At 45.3% G+C, this 17300-nt stretch overlaps 1 protein-coding gene across 2 annotated transcripts in view; it reads left to right on the top strand.

Moving 5' to 3' along the window:
- The window catches only part of DOCK1 (dedicator of cytokinesis 1), a 277154-nt gene that overhangs the window by 40384 nt on the left and 219470 nt on the right, over window positions 1–17300 (top strand). Inside the window, exons 9-19 of one of the 2 annotated variants that reach the window (XM_054276537.1) lie at window positions 653–734; window positions 1391–1526; window positions 1839–1911; window positions 3715–3794; window positions 5976–6101; window positions 7229–7353; window positions 7640–7738; window positions 8703–8775; window positions 10391–10494; window positions 10910–11093; window positions 16719–16816. In XM_054276537.1, coding sequence (XP_054132512.1) covers window positions 653–734; window positions 1391–1526; window positions 1839–1911; window positions 3715–3794; window positions 5976–6101; window positions 7229–7353; window positions 7640–7738; window positions 8703–8775; window positions 10391–10494; window positions 10910–11093; window positions 16719–16816 — 1180 coding nt within the window. Of the gene's footprint in view, window positions 1–652; window positions 735–1390; window positions 1527–1838; window positions 1912–3651; window positions 3795–5975; window positions 6102–7228; window positions 7354–7639; window positions 7739–8702; window positions 8776–10390; window positions 10495–10909; window positions 11094–16718; window positions 16817–17300 lie in introns of both variants that reach the window. The other variant, XM_054276536.1, reaches the window with a different exon arrangement.

Raw genomic sequence — 17300 nt, 5'->3', positions numbered from 1 at the left:
CTCACTCAGGGGTGGTACTGAGGGACTTTTGGGGCTAAGCAAAGTCAAATTTCTGTGGAAAGCAGAGGCAGGTCCCTTCACTTGGGGCATGTTTCAGGGCCTTGCTGTGCTTGTGGAAATTCAGAGGTGAGCACACTTGCAAGGGCTGTGCCCTTGCTGAGCTGCAGGATTCCCACACTTGGTTGCTGAGGAGTTGCTTTCTTGATAAAAATTGTGTGCACTAAGGGAAATGCCAGCTCCCTGCTCAATATTTGTTTCCTTAGGATAAGGAAATTGGGTTGAAAAGTCTCCTGTGAATTCTGAAGTTGATTTTATCTGCTTAAGTTAAAGGGCATTCAGTGATAGGGTATGGAGGAATGGCTTTAAGCTGAAAGAGAGTGGATTTAGATGGGGTATTAGGAAGAAATCCTTTCCTGGGAAGGTGGTGATGCCCTGGCATGGGTTTCCCACAGAGGCTGTGGACTCCCAATCCTTGGCAGTGCCCAAGGTCAGGTTGGACAGGACTTGGAGCAGCCTGGGGCAGTGGGAGGTGTCCCTGCCATGGCAGGGATGGGATGAGATGTTCTTCATGATCCCTTCCAGCCCAAAGCATTCTGTGCTTCTGTTGCTCTATAATTTAAACAAAAAGTCTTGAAAATGTTGTTCTTTTCAGTGAGAACTACCTGGTGAGGTGGTCGAGCTGTGGCCTCCCCAAGGACATTGACAGGCTGCACAACCTGAGGGCCGTGTTCACCGTGAGTGTGCCCTGCCCAGGGCTGGGGATGGGCTGAGTGGGACCAGCCTGGGGCACCCCTGCAGGGGGAAACAGCTGGGGAGGGCCTGGAGGGCAAGGGGGAATGGCTGCTACTGCTGGAAGGCAGGGTTAGGTGAGATACTGGGAATTAGGAGTTGTTCCCTGGGAGGGTGGGCAGGCCCTGGCACAAAGTGCCCGGAGCAGCTGTGGCTGCCCCTGGATCCCTGCAAGTGTCCAGGGCCAAGTTGGAGCACCCTGGGACAGTGGAAGGTGTCCCTGCTCACTGCTGGGGTGGGAATAAGATGATTTTGGAGGTCCCTTCCAACCCAAACAATTCTGGGATTCTGTGCTGCTGGGGGCTTGCAGGAGACATTTCTCCTAAGTGGCTGCTAAATGTTCTCAACACCTGGGAAAAACCAAAGTGAATTTTTGAACTTTTAACTTAGTAGAAATGGTTTGACCTCCTAAGGAATGAATTTGCATGGAACTGCAGTAAGATGTTGAAGTACTGTTACAAAATTTGCTTTGCTTTGAGAGCACTTTTTGTTAGAGGCTTGCGCAGCAAAGGCAAATTCTGAGCAGCAAAGCCTCTGCCTGCTGAAATGGAACTTGAAATTCAGCCATTAGAAAGCAGCCTGATGTCACTCCTGTTTGTAGGACCTGGGCAGCAAGGACCTGAAGAGGGAGAAGATCAGTTTTGTGTGTCAGATCGTGCGTGTGGGCAGGATGGAGCTGCGGGACAACAACACCCGGAAGCTGACGTCGGGGCTGCGCAGGCCCTTCGGGGTGGCAGGTACCTCTGGGGTGCTCTCTCCATCTCCTCCTCAGTCCTTCCCTGGAAATTGGGTGGTGGAGCTGCTGTGGGGCTGGATAAACCCAGAGTTGTTCAAATCCCATCAGACTGGTTGCTGTATCCTGCACTCATCAGGGTTTGTGTAGCTGAGATTCCAAAGCTCATTTTCACCCTGTTATTCCACAGACAACTCTGAAATTCCACAGTTGATAATTCCACCCCTCTTCTGAGTCACTGTGGCTTCAGTTCCCCAGGGGTTTCCCTCTTCCCACGTTGCTGAGTTCATTCAGTGCCCTTGGTTTGTCTTTGCAGTGATGGATGTTACCGACATCATTAACGGCAAGGTTGATGATGAGGACAAGCAGCACTTCATCCCCTTCCAGCCGTAAGTAGGGAGCAGCTGCAAGAACAAGCAGGAAAAAACCAAGATTTAAACTTCGATTTTTAAAAAAAGCTAATATTTTAAGCTAATTTATTTCCATGGGATGTTTTCTCTTCAGCAATATTGTTAATATATCTTTCCTGATAATTTGCCATTAGCTGCAACAGTGATAGCTCCAGGAATTTGTGGGTTTTTGGAGTTTAAAACATCCATTCCCAGTTTTGAGGCCTTGTTTTCTTTTTGTTTCAAGATGTCAGGGGGAGAATGTGTAAGAGATGAAGTGCTTAAAGTAAGTTCACTGCTGGTTTAGCTCTGCCTGAGATCAATAGAGATCATGTTCCATCCATAAATCCCAAGTTTTTACTTCCATGAAGTGAGGAAAGGCAGAAGGGATAAGGCAGATGAATTTACATGAAGTAAATAAATAAAAAATGAATAAATAATAAATTTACGTGGATGCTTAGTTCTCCCATTGTGGAATATGCTGGACTGCCATCTGTTCCAAAAGGCAAAACATAGTTATGGGAGCTAAATTCCTTGATTAATGCTCTAATGGATATTCAGATGGGCTTTTAATAATATTTTTTAAAAAGCTTGGCATAATAAAATCATAAATTAACTTTGTTTTGAGAAATAGGCACAATTCAGGAAGCTGTTGTGGTTTGAAGGTGTAGGGCTGGTGAGAGGACTGCAAAGTGTGCAGGTCCTGACAGGTTACTGACAAAATCAAAGTACAATTCCATTTTTCAAGGAAAATGGGGTTTGGGGAAGAGAAAGATACATTTATTGTGTGGTAAACAACAGCAAAGTTATTTTTTAGCCGGTGTGGAAGTATGCAGTGAAAATGAACCTTTCAGAGGGGGTGCTAATGGAACATCCAGTTTTCTGCTCCATTAGCACTGATTCATTTTTCCTGTTCCATATACACAGAGCTTCAAAAAGATGCACAATGTGATTTTTCTTTTCTCCCTGTAATAAATGAGAACATTCTCCTGAAAAAGTCTATCCCAAAGGACATGAATAAGGTAGAAACCAATGCAGGGTGAACGCTGGTGTTGTTATTTCCAACATAGATATGGGCTGTGTGTATGAGGCACATTTTTCTCCTCATCCCATGCTTTGTTTCTGTTCTACCACATGAATTCTGTTTTCATATCTTTGTTTGTATTCATTCACTGGCCACCAGCACAATGGCTGTCAAAAGCACTTGGCAAGATTTACTTCAGTGCCACCTAATGCTGCTGTTTATTTATCGTCCCCATCTTCTCATTTGTTCACTGAGTTGGGTTGTCTGCTCTTCTCCTCCTTTTCCCTGTGAGATTGATGGGAGCTTTTCCTTCAGGCACTCCACCTGTGCAATGGCAGAGGTGACCCTGGAGGTGTTGCAGGGCCAGTCTGCTATGAATATATTTCAATATTTATAGAGAAGAGAACTGCCTGTGTGGGTTTTCATGAGTAACTGGGGCCTCCCATGTGGGAGAGCTCCCCCTGAGGACTGTCCCTGTCCCTGAGGGAGCAGAGCCCTCACAGGTGTGCTGGACTCTCTGTGGTAGATCAGCGTTCTTCTGATTAATGATCTCCCTCTGTCTTTCTTGTTACCTTTCCTGTCCTCTGTCCTGCGTTGACTAATAAATACTCTTTGTCACAACTATGATACGATCTTTTGTGTTCCCTTGTCACTGTGACTTCTGGTTTTCTGTGCCCCTTTGTCTCCTGGTGTTGGTCGTCATGTGCATCCTCCAGGCTAGCGTTGGATGACGCCATTCGACACAAGCAGCTGAACATATCATCCCGTTTTTCACCCAGGGTGGCAGGGGAGAATGATTTCCTGCAGACTGTTATAAACAAAGTGATTGCTGCTAAAGAAGTCAACCACAAGGGTCAGGGTAGGTACTGCTCTTTCTGTGCACTTTGATTTGCTTCGTCTCGTGGTGGTTTTGATTTTGGGATCAAAAAACTGTTTGTATGGTTTTGTTCCTCCTTTCCCCATCCCTCAGGGCTCTGCCTGCTCTTCCCCCTTCCCCATAATTTTTTGCCTGCCCAGGGTGGACTCTGCATGTTGTAGAATTGTCCAGCTCTTGGATGTGTTCATATTTCTGCTGGAGAGGGACCAAGATGATCAAGGGTCTGAACATCTCTGATGAGCAGAGACTGAGGGAGCTGGGCCTGGTTACTCTGGGGAAAGGAGACTGAGAGGGAATCTCAATATTCCATATCAATACATCCAGAGGTGGTCAGGGGATGAGGCCAGACTCTTTTCAGTGGTTCCCCATGATAGGATGAGGAGCAGTGGCCATAAACTAAAACACAACAAGTTCCACCTCACCATGAGGAAGAACTCCTTCCCATGGAGGGTGGCAGAGCTCTGGAGCAGCTGCCCAGGGAGGACGTGCAGTTTCCCTTTGTGCAGACATTCCCATCCCACCCGAACATGTTCCTGTGTCACCTGCTCCCCTTGGCAGGACTGGATGATCTCCAGAGATCTCTCCAGATCTCCAGAGGTCCCTTCCAGCCCCACCTGTCCCATGACAGATCCTGTGCTGGAGGTGATGACTCAAGGACTCACTTCTTGTGCTCTTGAGCTGTGGATTTTTACCTCTCCGTGCTGAAGGAAGGGATATTCCCTCCCTTCTCTTCCTTCCCCATGTTTTTGCTCTCTGCAGCTGCACTTGGAACATTTTGCTCCTTCTGCAGGAGACCTGAGCTCACAGGAGGTGAGGAGGGAGCTAGAGCCAGGCAACCCCTCTGAAACCTTCCCTGGTACCTTCTCCAGGCCACTGCTCTGGCTTGATTTATTTTTGTGTGTGATCCCAGGATCATGATGTGGCTGTGCCCAGTTATTCCAGTGCTGGCTTCAATATCTTCTGGGAATTCTGGATTAATGCAGAGCTATGCTGATTCATACAGAGTTTCCACCAAACACTCTGTGAATATCTGTATCACTCCATATCGGGCCAAACCCCAGGAAAACTACACAATTTCCTCTGATTTTTGCACTAATCAATAGCAAACAAAATTTTACCTAAACCTTCTTTTTAAATTCTCCTTTAGCTAATGAGGAAAAGTTTTATCTGTTTCCCCTCCTTGTTTTCACCTGTGGCCAGTGTGTATCCCACAGGAGGAGATATTTCAGTGCCTTTGATTCATTCCCCTAAAAAAGATTGCCCAAACAAACAGAAAAAGGACCAGGAGTTGTTCCTCAGCCAGTCAGTGCAGGTACAGTTGCAGCTCAGTGAAGTAGCAGCTGTCAGAACCATCCCTGGCAGCAAATCAGCCCAGAAACTCTTACAGAGATACCATGGAAGAGACAAGCTGCCAAGTGTACACAAAATGAATGTACAGTTAATTCTCTAACAGGGTAACCCACAATTTATTTCATGGATGAATATTTTTGGGGTGTTTTTCATAGCTTTTAATTTTAGGATTTTCTTCTGCAAATTGCTGCTGTGATTATTTTGTGCTTAAACTTGATTGCCAGCCACTTCACCAAGTGGAGGCTTCTTTGGGTTGAGTTTCTTTTTTATTTTTATGGGTTTTTTTCCACTTTGGCATTTTTCTTTTTCCTGTAACAAATGTGCCTGATGTTAGTTGGCAAGCAGCAGCTTTTTAGTGGCTTCTTCTGCTGCTGAGCAGAAAAATATCAGCTGTGTGAAGCTGATGCTGTAGATTTGTGTGCTCAGAGCAGTAAAAACAGCTTTATGGGGTGGTGATCAATCAGTTTGGGGCGTGGATCTGCTGCTCTTGCTTGCTTGGAGTCCTTGGGTCTCTCCATGCAAATCATCCTTGCTCCTTCTCTTTTTTCCCCATGGAAGATAAACATCTCATTACAAAGACCATGGAACACAATCAGAAATATTTCTGTGTGCTGTACTCATATTTTTGTGTGAAGTGATGAGATCTGTTCAGTGTTTGAAAGTATTTTCTATTTTTTTAGTAAAGGAAGATCAGTTATCTTAATGTACCTAACTATTTTAACGTTTGTACATTTTTCAAGTTCTGGAAAGAAATCTTCAGTAAGAAGGAATAAATCCCAGCATTTTCATAACTGTGGTTTTTTTACACAACAGGTCTGTGGGTGACTTTGAAACTTCTTCCAGGAGATATCCATCAGATTAGGAAAGAGTTTCCACACTTAGTGGACCGGTCAACAGCAGTGGCTCGGAAAATGGGCTTTCCTGAGATTATCATGCCTGGTAAGGCACTTAATTAATGCTGCTTTGTTATACTTTAACCTGCTTTAAATGGCTGTATGTATGGGAGGTTTTGGAGGAAAAAATAATTAAAGATGAATTTAAGGTATGGTATGCATTAAAAAAAAATCATCAAAAGTTAAAAATAATTAAAAATAAATGTAAAATACTTTGGTAATACCAGCATCAATAAATAAAGCTCCCACCCCCATCAAGAAGACAGGAAATCCCAGTGAGAGTGGAAATTCTCCTTTTTTTTCCCAGTTAAAAAGAATGTACAACAAGTACACACTTTGTATTATCCCCATAGCAAGGGCATATGTAAAACTTCTCTCCTGTGCTGAATCCAAAGCAGATTTTTGAGGCACAGGCTTGATTTAGAGATAGCAGCTCTCTTAGGGTTTGTACCAGATCTGGGTAATGCATCTGAAAGAGAGCCACATCATTTTTTAAAAATCCATGTATTCTGTGCATGTCCATTTCAGGTGTTTACAAAAGAATAAACAACAAACCAAAAGCCATGAAAACCAACCCAAAAACGTGGTGCTTCTCCAAATAAAAACTGCCATGAGCAAGAGCAGAACCTGCAGTGTCCTTTGCAGAGTGATGGGCTCTGGGGATCCATGAGGTGTTTCCAGAGCCCACCCCAGTTCCAGGTCTCCCTGCGGCTGCTGGCAGATGTCTGTCAGATGTTTCACAGTCTCCTCTACAAGTGGGAGTGCCTCAGCACCTTGTTTGCATCCTGTGCTGGCTCACAAAATTATTGAAAATCCCCAGCTCATTGTCAAAATTTCATTTGAATTGGGGTGGAGCTGAGGAGCATTTTTAGCCATAAATCTAACTACAACCCCCAGGCCAGCAAAACCATCAAACCTCTTCCTGCTGTAACAAATTAGAGACCTCTTGTAGGCTGTTAAAATATTTTCAATTGCAAAATACCTTTGTATGGGATAAATGTGTTGAAACGTCTCCTTTCAAGTGAATACTGAAAGAAGTTGTGTAAAAATAAAATAAATGGAAATGTGGTGTTTGAAATGTTCTGCCATTGTTTCTGTGTGTCCTTGGTTGCCCAAATGCTTGGGCTTACTGTGAGAATTGTGGGTTATTTTGTGCTTTGCTTTCCCTTGTAGGAGATGTTAGAAATGACATCTATGTCACCTTGGTGCAGGGAGATTTTGACAAAGGCAGTAAAACCACAGCAAAGAATGTGGAAGTCACAGTGTCTGTTTATGATGAAGATGGCAAGAGATTAGAGGTATTAAAGTATTTAATGTCTCGGGGCTTTTTGATTTTGATACATATCATGTTAAGCCTTTTCAACAGCTGTATTTGTCAGCTTAAGGTTCCAGGTTTTATTTTCAACCAAACTTTTGTCATCATTAAATGCATCTTGCCTTATCCATGCATGCATTTTGGTACCAATTTCATGAGGAGCATTCTCTCTTATTCTGACCTACTTCACTGATTTATTTTTTGTTTATTTGACTGAAAAAGTGGAGTTCAACTGACATAAATGCTTCCCCTTGTGTTTGTTTTTGCAGAGTGTTATTTTTCCTGGTGCTGGTGATGAAGCCATCTCAGAGTACAAGTCAGTGATCTATTACCAAGTAAAGCAGCCTCGCTGGTTTGAGACTGTAAAGGTATTTAAACTGTTAAAATAACTTCTCTAGGTGTTAATGTGCCATTAATACAGCTTCCAGTGGGAAACAAAAGTGGGGAAATGCAGTGCCTGTGTTCAGCAGGGCAAGGAATAGCTCAGCTAAGAAAGGCTTTGACTTCTATTGCATATTGAATTTTATTTCAGCCGTTGCTCAGGATGACTGGTGTGGGGAAACTCCAGCACCTCTGCAGGAATGGTTTGCTCTCTTTCCATGGAGCTGACCTAGAGGAGAGCAGGATATTACATTTGCCATGGTGTTGGACTCATCACTGTTTGGGGAGCTGGTTGTGCTTTAAGCCTGCTCATTTTGCTGCAGTAATAACCTTTCCACTGCCACTTTTGGAGATTGCAAACCTGGAATCCTTTCAGTCTGTCTGTGAGCAGGGGCTGTGTGCTCACAGGGGCCTTGCAGCTGCTCCCCACACCTGAATTTTCACTCCAAAGGTGCCTTAGGGTGTCTGTAGGGATAAAAGGGCTGCTGGAATGGCAGGGGATGGATGTGCCCCTGGGATTGTCACTCATTGATCATTTGGAAGATGCCTGGATGGGGTTGGGGAGGCTGAAGGTGCTGTCCTGACCGTTTCCCTCTCCTCCCCTTGTCTTGGACACATCACTGCTTGGGTTGTGCTTTAAGCCTGCTCATTTTTCTGAGCAATAACCTCTCCACTGCCACGTTTGGAGGTCGATGGTGGCTTTCTGGGATCCATTCAGTCTCTGCAGCAGTGGGAGCAGGGGCTGTGTGCTCACAAGGGCCTTGCAGCTGCTCCCCACACCAGAATTTTCACTCCAAAGGTGCCTTGTCGTGCCTGTAGACAGAAAGGACTGCTGAGGATGGATGTGCTGCTGGGATTGTCACTCACTGATCACTTGGAAGGTGTCTGGATGGGGCTGGGGGAGGCTGGAGGTGCTGCCCTGACCATTTCCTTGTCCTCTCCCACTGCCAGGTTGCCATCCCCATCGAGGACGTGAACCGCAGCCACCTGAGGTTCACCTTCCGCCACAGATCCTCCCAGGACTGTGAGTAACTCAGCCTCTCCTTCCTGCCTCAGGTTCAGCTTTTGTATTTTCACATTCTGTGCTGCTTTAGTGTGTGAGTCTGAGCCTCATATTAGGGGATGGTGAGCTCTGTGCACAGAGCAGGGAGACAAAACAATTCCTGCTCCAGCTGGGCACCAAGGACAAATGACCCAAATCTCAGCCCAGGAGCACAAACCCCGTGGGCTGCAGAGAGAGAAACAAGCAGGGTGGGACTGCCTGGGCTAAAGCTGGAATGGGACAATGAACTGCAAGGTGCAAATGGAGCAGAGCTGATCCCAGGGACAGACCCCGTGCCCCTCGTGCATTTTGGGGCCATTTTGGTTCATCTTGGGTGCAGCCCTGGCTGGGCTCTGGTGCTGCCCAGGGTGCATCCATGGAGGAGATCCTTTGAATAAATCCCTGCTTTATTCTGGAGCTCTGTTCAGCCTCTGCTCTAGGGCAGCCTGAACAAGGCACCATCCTTGGGAATTCCTGGAGCAGGGATGCCATTCCCACATTCCCAGTCCACAACTGATCATTGCCTTTGCTTTTAGTGCAGGATTAAATTTGTGACACTTTGTCATATCTCAGCTCCTTTTCCCATTACATCTTCCTCACTCTCACCTATCCTGATTGAGTTTTTCTTTCCCTGTCCAGTTTTTCTTCCCAAAGGGAATAAATGGAATTTTTTACTAGGTTACTAATGGAGTAAAGCTTTTCATTAATAACTCAGAGGGTTGTAATAAAATAATCTAGGCAATGATACTTTTTAAGGAAAACACTGTTCCAAAATTCAGTGTCATTATTATCAGAATTGTGTGCTACAAATTATTAGAGTCAGAAATGTTCTTATGATGACTAAAATATTTAGGTTGGCCACAGCCTAAATATTTAAAAGAGGTCACTCCTAAATATCAACAAGAGCCCCTTTCAGGGCTTTCTCCCAGGCTCCTTGGGCTGCCTCAAGGTGATGACACTTTCCTTCTGGCTTTACTTCTCTGCTTCCTTTGTGATCTCTCCATCTCTTGCTTTGTTGTTTTAAACTTTTGCCAACAGATTTGACCAAGAAGAAGCCGAATGCATTTTTTAGTTCCTGTGGCTGCAGAATGGGTCAGCTTTCAAAATACTGAGGCACTTCATCTGCATTTATGGATCCAGTTTTTATTTTGCTTCTAATGTTCCTCCTGCAAATGTCTGTCCTCAGGGCTCTGTGCTCTGATGAGATCCTCAGTGCTGGTGTTTAATCTTTATTCCAGCTCCCAAACGCTGCCATTCTTCTAAAAACCTGGCCTTTCTCAGTGCATCACATTTCTGTTTTGTTTTTAAAATTTGCCTTTATAAAGCTTTCCGAAAAGAACAGACAGAATATGGAAATAAGAAGCATCTGGTTATTGTTGATGTATTCATTTGGCTTTTTTTGTTTTTGTTCTGTCTTGCTTTTAGATGACTTCTCCAGTTTTTTATTCACTTAATTTACATGAGAATCTTTGCAGTGGTCCCTCACTGACAAGTTGTCCATGTTTGTGAGATTTAGGTGTCCTGACTGTTGAAATAATTATGTAGTGATTTTTTTCTTTTTTTTTTCTTTTTTTTTTTTTTTTTTTTTGGGTAACAGCCAAAGACAAATCTGAGAAAATATTTGCTCTGGCATTTGTGAAGCTCATGAGATATGATGGGACAACTCTGAGGGATGGAGAGCACGACCTTATAGTTTACAAGGTAGAATTTTGACTTCCCAGCAGGGAGGCTCCACTGACTGACTTCTGGGGAATTCTGTTCCAGAATTACATTGGAAAATGTGTTTTGAACTCTACTGTTAAATCAAACTAAGCAGCAAGTCCTGAGCAGTTGGTTTATGTGGGAGATTGAGTGTTAAACCTTTAATATGTTGTAATTTCAGCAGGATTTGTTGTTGAGTTTTTTGTGGGTTGGGAAAAATGATTTCTGTAACCTTTTAATTAAGCCATTAAGCCATTTCAGCTTTAATGTAGCCAGATTAGTGCTAAATTAGTGTTGTTAAAGATGCATTTGATAGCTCCAAACCTAAGAAAATCCAGTATAAAGGTTAAAATTTTCTTGTTGCCAAGATGTTGACAGGATATTTTCTCCTGCTGTGTTTCAAACATCCCTGCAGGCAGAGGCCAAGAAGCTGGAGGATGCCTCCACCTATCTGAGTCTGCCATCCACAAAGATTGAGCTGGAGGAGAAGGGACACTCAGCCACAGGCAAGAGCATGCAGAACCTTGGGAGCTGCACCATCAGCAAGGACTCCTTCCAGATTTCCACCCTGGTCTGCTCAACCAAGCTTACCCAGAATGGTGAGTGCCCAGAGCTGCTGCTCCTCACAGGCGGTGTGTGCTGGCTCTGCTGCCCTCTCCATCCCCATTCCACGTGGCTGTTTGCTGGGTGAGTGTGTGAACCATCCAAGCTTTGCTCTGTTTGCTCCAGAGCAGTTGATGTCTCTGAAAAACCAGAGCAATCCAAGTGGAGTGGAACCAGGGATATTGTTTCCCATTTGGTTGAGGCTGTTGCCCTGAAATGCACTGAAACAGGCTCTGGCATTTCACTGTTCTCTGAAAAGCAGCACTGAGGGAGGGATGGGTTTGCTCTCACAGAGCAGGTAACATCAGGGCTGTGCTCCAGACATGCCGATTTGTTATTCCAAGGTGCAATATCCGTATCTCAGGGCTGGGGACAGCTCTGGGGACAGCTCTGATGTTCTCTCCTGTGTGCAGAAGGGATGTTAGGGGAGGATGGAGGTCACCCTCAGTGTCCCACACCTTCCAGGAGTGGCCTTGGCTCCGTGTGTCCCTTTCCAACCTTGCATTCCCTCATTTGCCAGCTGGCTGAGTGCATCCCCAGGCTGTGGGAGCTGGTGGCAGCCACCACAGCAAACCTTTGCCATTTGCAGCCCGTGCCCTGCGTGTGACTCCGTGCTGGTTGCCATGGAGCCATCCCTTGTTCTCCTGGCTGCTCCAGCAGTGTGGGAGGGTCATTCCGTGGGGACTGAGTCATGGCAGGAGCTGCTGTGACTCAGGAAGGGCTGTGGCAGCTGCCTGGGGACGCTGCCACGTGCAGAGTCCCCTCTGCCCAGGGGGCTGTCCCTGCTCGGTGGCTCCAGCCCTGCCTTGGCTGTGCTGCTTTCCAGGGGCTCTCCCAGCTCATCCCGGGTGTTTCACATGCACAGCACGTCAGATCCTCTGCAGCCTGGCAGCCCTGGAGCCTGGCAGGGCGTTCAGCTAAAAACTGGGATGTGCTGGGAGGATTTCCCAGCAAAGATGGGCTCCTGGAAAATGAGGAAATGAGCTGCAGTGCAAAGGACCAAACCGGGCCAAAACTAAGCTCACAGACGTTGCAAAAGCAGGGGGAAAAGTCAAGGAGGAGGACACAACTTGGAGGGGAAGAAATGAGGAACATGGCATGGATACTTAAAAAAAAAAAAATCTTCAACAGCAGCACAGTGAGGCTGGGGCTTGCAGGGCAGGATCCAACATCTGGAATTAAACTGGGGCTGGGGCTTGCAGGGCAGGATCCAACATCTGGAATTAAACTGGGGCTGGGGCTTGGAGAGCAGGATCCAACATCTGGAATTAAAGTGGGGCTGGGGCTTGCAGAGCAGGATCCAACATCTGGAATTAAAGTGGGGCTGGGGCTGGATCCAACATCTGGAATTAAACTGCTTTTAGCTGGAAAATCGCTGCTGTTTTTCCCTTCAGCCCTTCCCTAGTGCTCGTTAGCAGTTAAAAGTATTTCCCAGTGATCAATATATTGATGTGGCTTTCACAGAACTGCTATTAAAATGAAGCCTGAGCATTGTTTGGTGCTTGATTTACATATTGTTTGCTTTGAAGGCCTGATCTTTATTTAATGCTGCTGTTAATTACGTTGTCTGGGAAACTTTTCCACGGAGTTGCCAAAGTCTCTTCTCTCTCTTCAAAGTACTGTGACATTATTAAGCAAGATCACCATGTCTCATTGAGCAGGGAAGAAACAAAACAAAAAAAATCATCATTAAATTCCTCCCTCAAGTATCAGTTTTCATCTAAAAGTTGGCAGTCATTTTCAGATGGTGATTTCTGAAGCTGATTTTAAGGTGGTTGGTTAATATTCTTCCTTTAACTTTCTTAAAAACAAGTAAATAAAAATTCAATGTTATCCTCACTTACAAAAATGTTGGGCCAAAGCAGATTTTTCTCCTTTTGGTTACCTGTAATAGTTCTTTCTTTACCCTCCATAACTATCTTAGAACTGGCTTTAAAACTTATTTTTAGTAATTCTAAAAGTATGTGAATCAGTCATCTGGCTTTTTCTGTGGTGTTTGATGGCGCAGAGACTTTTTTGTGTCTGAGCTCTTTGAGCTCTCCCTTGCCTTCAGTTCTTTATGAACTGCGAGTTTTTAATGTTGCTTTTCCATCAGTAATCGATGTCCTTAGCATGGAAAAGTCTTCAAAATAACAAACTTGGTCAAAATAACAAACTGCTGAGACATGGAGAGAGAGTGATGGTGTGAGGTGCCTACTCAGTTTAACACTTGACCAGTTTTTAATGGTTTGAGCAGAATTTATTAAAGCAGGACATTCCCTGGCCTTTTCCTGGATTTTGCAGTTAATTTTGAGGAAGAGTGATGACATAAGACAAAGAGGAGGAGCAGAAACCCTCAGTGCCTGTGGAAGTAAATGCTCCTGGAGCCTCTTCCCAGACTTCCAGGATATCCTTTTATTATCAGGGTGATGGGAACAGAACTGGAATTGCATTAATGGCTTGCTGGGAAAATATTATCAGTTATCAATAGGCAGAGCTGGCTGTGCTGTCCCTGTGGATTTGCTGTTGGAAGCATCCAGGGCACCTCAAAAGCTTATTCCAAGAATTTCTGTTCTCACTTCTGCCTGAAGAACTCAAATCTCTGGATAAGAGTGGCTGTTCCTTCACTGGAGTCAGGGCTTGGAGGAACCAGGGAGACCAGGATTCTGGAGAACACTTGGGAGGAATTTGACTTAGCACAGTTGATAATTAAAAAAAGCCCAATACACACATAGGACGAATTGAAGTGGCATAAAATGTGAAGATGTAAGCACAGAATTAAAATAAAAAAATCACACAGACTGGGAAATGAAATGTTAAAGTCAAGAAGGCAGAGGATTTCAAAGAACAGATGGGAATTTAGTTAGAGGGAAAATATTCTCTAACTGAATGCAGTGGCTGGGCTTTGGGAAAAGTTTGGCTGTTTCTGTAGGGAAGCTTTTGCATAGATCCAGGTTAAGGAGAGCAGCAACTTGGGATGGTTCCTTACACTTGTTACATACCCTGTAAAAGAATAATCTTCACATGAGATTATTATATGAAGAATAATAAATCACAGATTTATTATTCCCCAGAATAATAAATCGCATTAATAAAGTGAAGATGCTGCTGGGGCCTTTGCAGTTTGGGTGTTTGTTTAAACCTTTTGCAGTGGGAAATCCCAGAATCCCAGACTGGTTTGGGTGGAAGTGACCTTAAAGATCATCCAGTGCCACCCCTGCCATGGCAGGGACATCTCCCACTGATGCTCAGTGTCCAGCCTGGCCTTGGGCACTCCAGGCATCCAGGGGCAGCCACAGCTGCCCTGGGCACCCTCATTCTCTCTCCCTCCTGGTGTTTTCTAACCTCAAATTTCACTTGATCTAGGCTTACTCCATCATTCCTGTTTCCTGTAGGCTGAAATCCTGTTTGACATCCTTTTTCTGCTTTATTTTCCACACAGCCCTGTGCAACAAGTGGGATTAGTGCCTGGCTGCTGCTTTGCTGGGGTTAATTAATGCTTGCATTACCAGCCAGTGCCCATTTTTCCATAGCCTGTGAGTTATTTTTCCCTTTCAGCTGGCCTGCTCTGACATTTTGTGCTCACAAATGTATATTCATTTAGCATTTGCTGTGCCATCACGCTGCAGTCCACGTGGGTTTGTTTTCTTGGGGCAATCCATGATGCTGTGCAGAGCTTGTCTGTGGGCTGGCTTTTGTTCACATCATTTCTTCTGTCAGCCTGATGCCTTGTTAGAAGTCAGACTGCAGCCAAATTCAGGGCTGGAAAGCTGATATAAATACATCCATGAAACACTTTGGATAACTCATGGAGGCATCTCTGCTTTGCTTCCAGAAGCAATTCTTTTTTGTTAATACTGAGTTTCTAAGACTTTGGGTTCAGGCTATAGACTTCTTGTAGGATGTATTAAAAGGAGCGGAGGACTTGGATTCAAGTCTTTTGAAGCTTTAATGTAGTAAAACTCTCTTGATTTCTCCTCACAAAGAGATGATGAGAAGGCTTGGTTTGAGTGCTGCTCAGAGGGGACTCTTTCCAAGGAGTGCTGTAGTGCTTTCCACTAGAAGTAATTCCATTTATTACTTAAAATGAAAGGTTTTTGAGAAAAGCATAGCAGCTGCTTTCAGTCTCTGCAGATAATTTCCACAATAAACTCTGCAGATTCATGCCTTGCTAAATGTTGTGTTGGTTGCTTTGAAAGCCTGAATAGCAAAGAGGTGAGGGGGTATTTGTAGGGAGGAAGTGCCTGTTTTGAGTGATTTTGGGCAGAATTCACACAGGATGAATTACATGGGGAGGTGGGCCAGGGGCTAAACTGAAGGTAGTGAGTCTCTAAATTAGCCATAGAATCACTGAAGGTAGTGAGTCTTTAAATTAGCAATAAAATCATTGAAGTTGGAGAAGACCTTTGAGATCATTGTGCTCAGTTGTTGAAGGCTTCTCCTGAGCAGGAGTTGCTGGGAGTTCTGTTTTGTGCTGAAAACTGACTTTTCACGGGGGAAAGCCTTCCCCTGAGGCTGCTTTGGCAAAGGAGGGAGGAGTGTGGGGTTTGGGCCCTGTGGGCAGGGCTGGGTTTGGGGTCTGTGGGTTCCAGGGCTGGGATTTGGGGTCTGTGGGTTCCAGGGCTGGGATTTGGGGTCTGTGGGTTCCAGGGCTGGGATTTGGGGTCTGTGAGTTCCGGGGCTGGGGTTTGGGGTCTGTGGTTCCAGGGCTGGGCTCTGTGGGCACTGTTGGGTTTGGACTCTGTGGGTTCCAGGGCTGGGGTTTGCGCTCTGTGGGTTCCAGGCCTGGGGTTTGGGGTCTGTGGTTCCAGGGCTGTGGTTTGGCGTCTGTGAGTTCCGGGGCTGGGGTTTGGGGTCTGTGGGCTCCGGGGCTGGGATTTGGGGTCTGGGGCAGTGCTGGGGTTTGCGCTCTGTGGGCAGTGTTGGGGTTTTGGGCTCTGTGAGTTCCAGGGCTGGGGTTTGTGTTTGCCAGGGAGCTTTTGCTCTGCATTGAACTCCACTGGGAGCTCCTCCCAGGAGCTTTCCCTGAAGGAAGCTTTGCACTGACACATGGAGAGATCTGGCCTCCTGCATTCCCTTACTGATCAGGGAATGCTGAAGTGATCCCAGAATTTGGGAATGGCTCCATTGGCATCATCTGGGCTGTGCCCTCAGAGAGCAGCCCAGCAGCGTGGGCACTGGCAGATATTCATCAGCCAGCTTTCCCCCACTCTCAGTTTGCAGCTCTTTGTGCTTTATTTTCTGTTCAGTTGATGCAGGGAGAGCAGGGAAGCTGGAGCCATTAATGCTGGAGAGTCACTGCCCTGTGGATGCACTGTGTTGGTGGCTGACTAATTTCATTCTGGCATTTTTTTCTAAACACACAACTGTTGTGTAGAGCAAATGAAAAACCCAGGGACCAGGCTTCCTTGGCCTAGATTTTCCTGCTGATATTTCAAAAGCTGGCTGCTTTTCTGAAAGCTTTTTAGAGTTCTGTCAGGGCAGAGGGATTGTCCCAGCTTTCTGCAGTGTGAGGGGGTACCAGAAATACCTTGCTGGCCAGGGAAAAAGGCTGAAGTGAGGAAATAACTTTGTCCTGGTGATGGAGAGTGAGGAAAGGGAAGAGCCTGCAGGAGATAATTGTTGGGTTTTTTTATTTCTAGTTGATCTCTTGGGGCTGCTGAAGTGGAGATCGAACACGAGCCTGCTGCACCAGAACTTGAAGCAGCTGATGAAAGTTGATGGTGGTGAAGTGGTCAAGGTAAAGAGTTAATGTCTGTAAAACTCCCAGATTTTGAGGTGTCTTTTTTTTGGCTCCCCACACTTACCCTCCAACCTCACTGCACTCATTTGCACATGAAATTGCAACCAGAAACCTCAAACTTCAGGGTGCTGATGCTCCTCTCCCTGCCCTCCAGGAACATTTCAGATGTTTGAGAACTGATAAAACACACATCAAATGCACATTTCTGAAAATTAGGTTGTTTTTTTTTCCTAGCACTTTGGTGAATTTTTATATACAGATTCATGAAGAAAAGGTGTTTTTCTTTGCAAGATTAGACCATCTTGGAAGTCTCACATGGTGATGTTAAATGTATTTTTGATCTATGGATGTGGAATGCAATCCCAGTGTGTGCTGCTGTTGTTTTCTTTTAAAAAATACTTCTGGAAACATTTAGCTGAGCCAAGTTATTTACATTTGCCAAGGCCACTGAGTGATTGCAGAGAGCTGCATAAAGACAGGT

The sequence above is a fragment of the Melozone crissalis genome, unplaced genomic scaffold, assembly GCF_028551555.1.
Source record: "Melozone crissalis strain CALT ecotype California unplaced genomic scaffold, PUWL_Pcris_2 ptg000019l_1, whole genome shotgun sequence".
NCBI classification, from domain to species: domain Eukaryota; kingdom Metazoa; phylum Chordata; class Aves; order Passeriformes; family Passerellidae; genus Melozone; species Melozone crissalis.
Note: the sequence above shows the minus strand (reverse complement) of the source record. Positions and strands in the feature narration are given on the sequence as shown.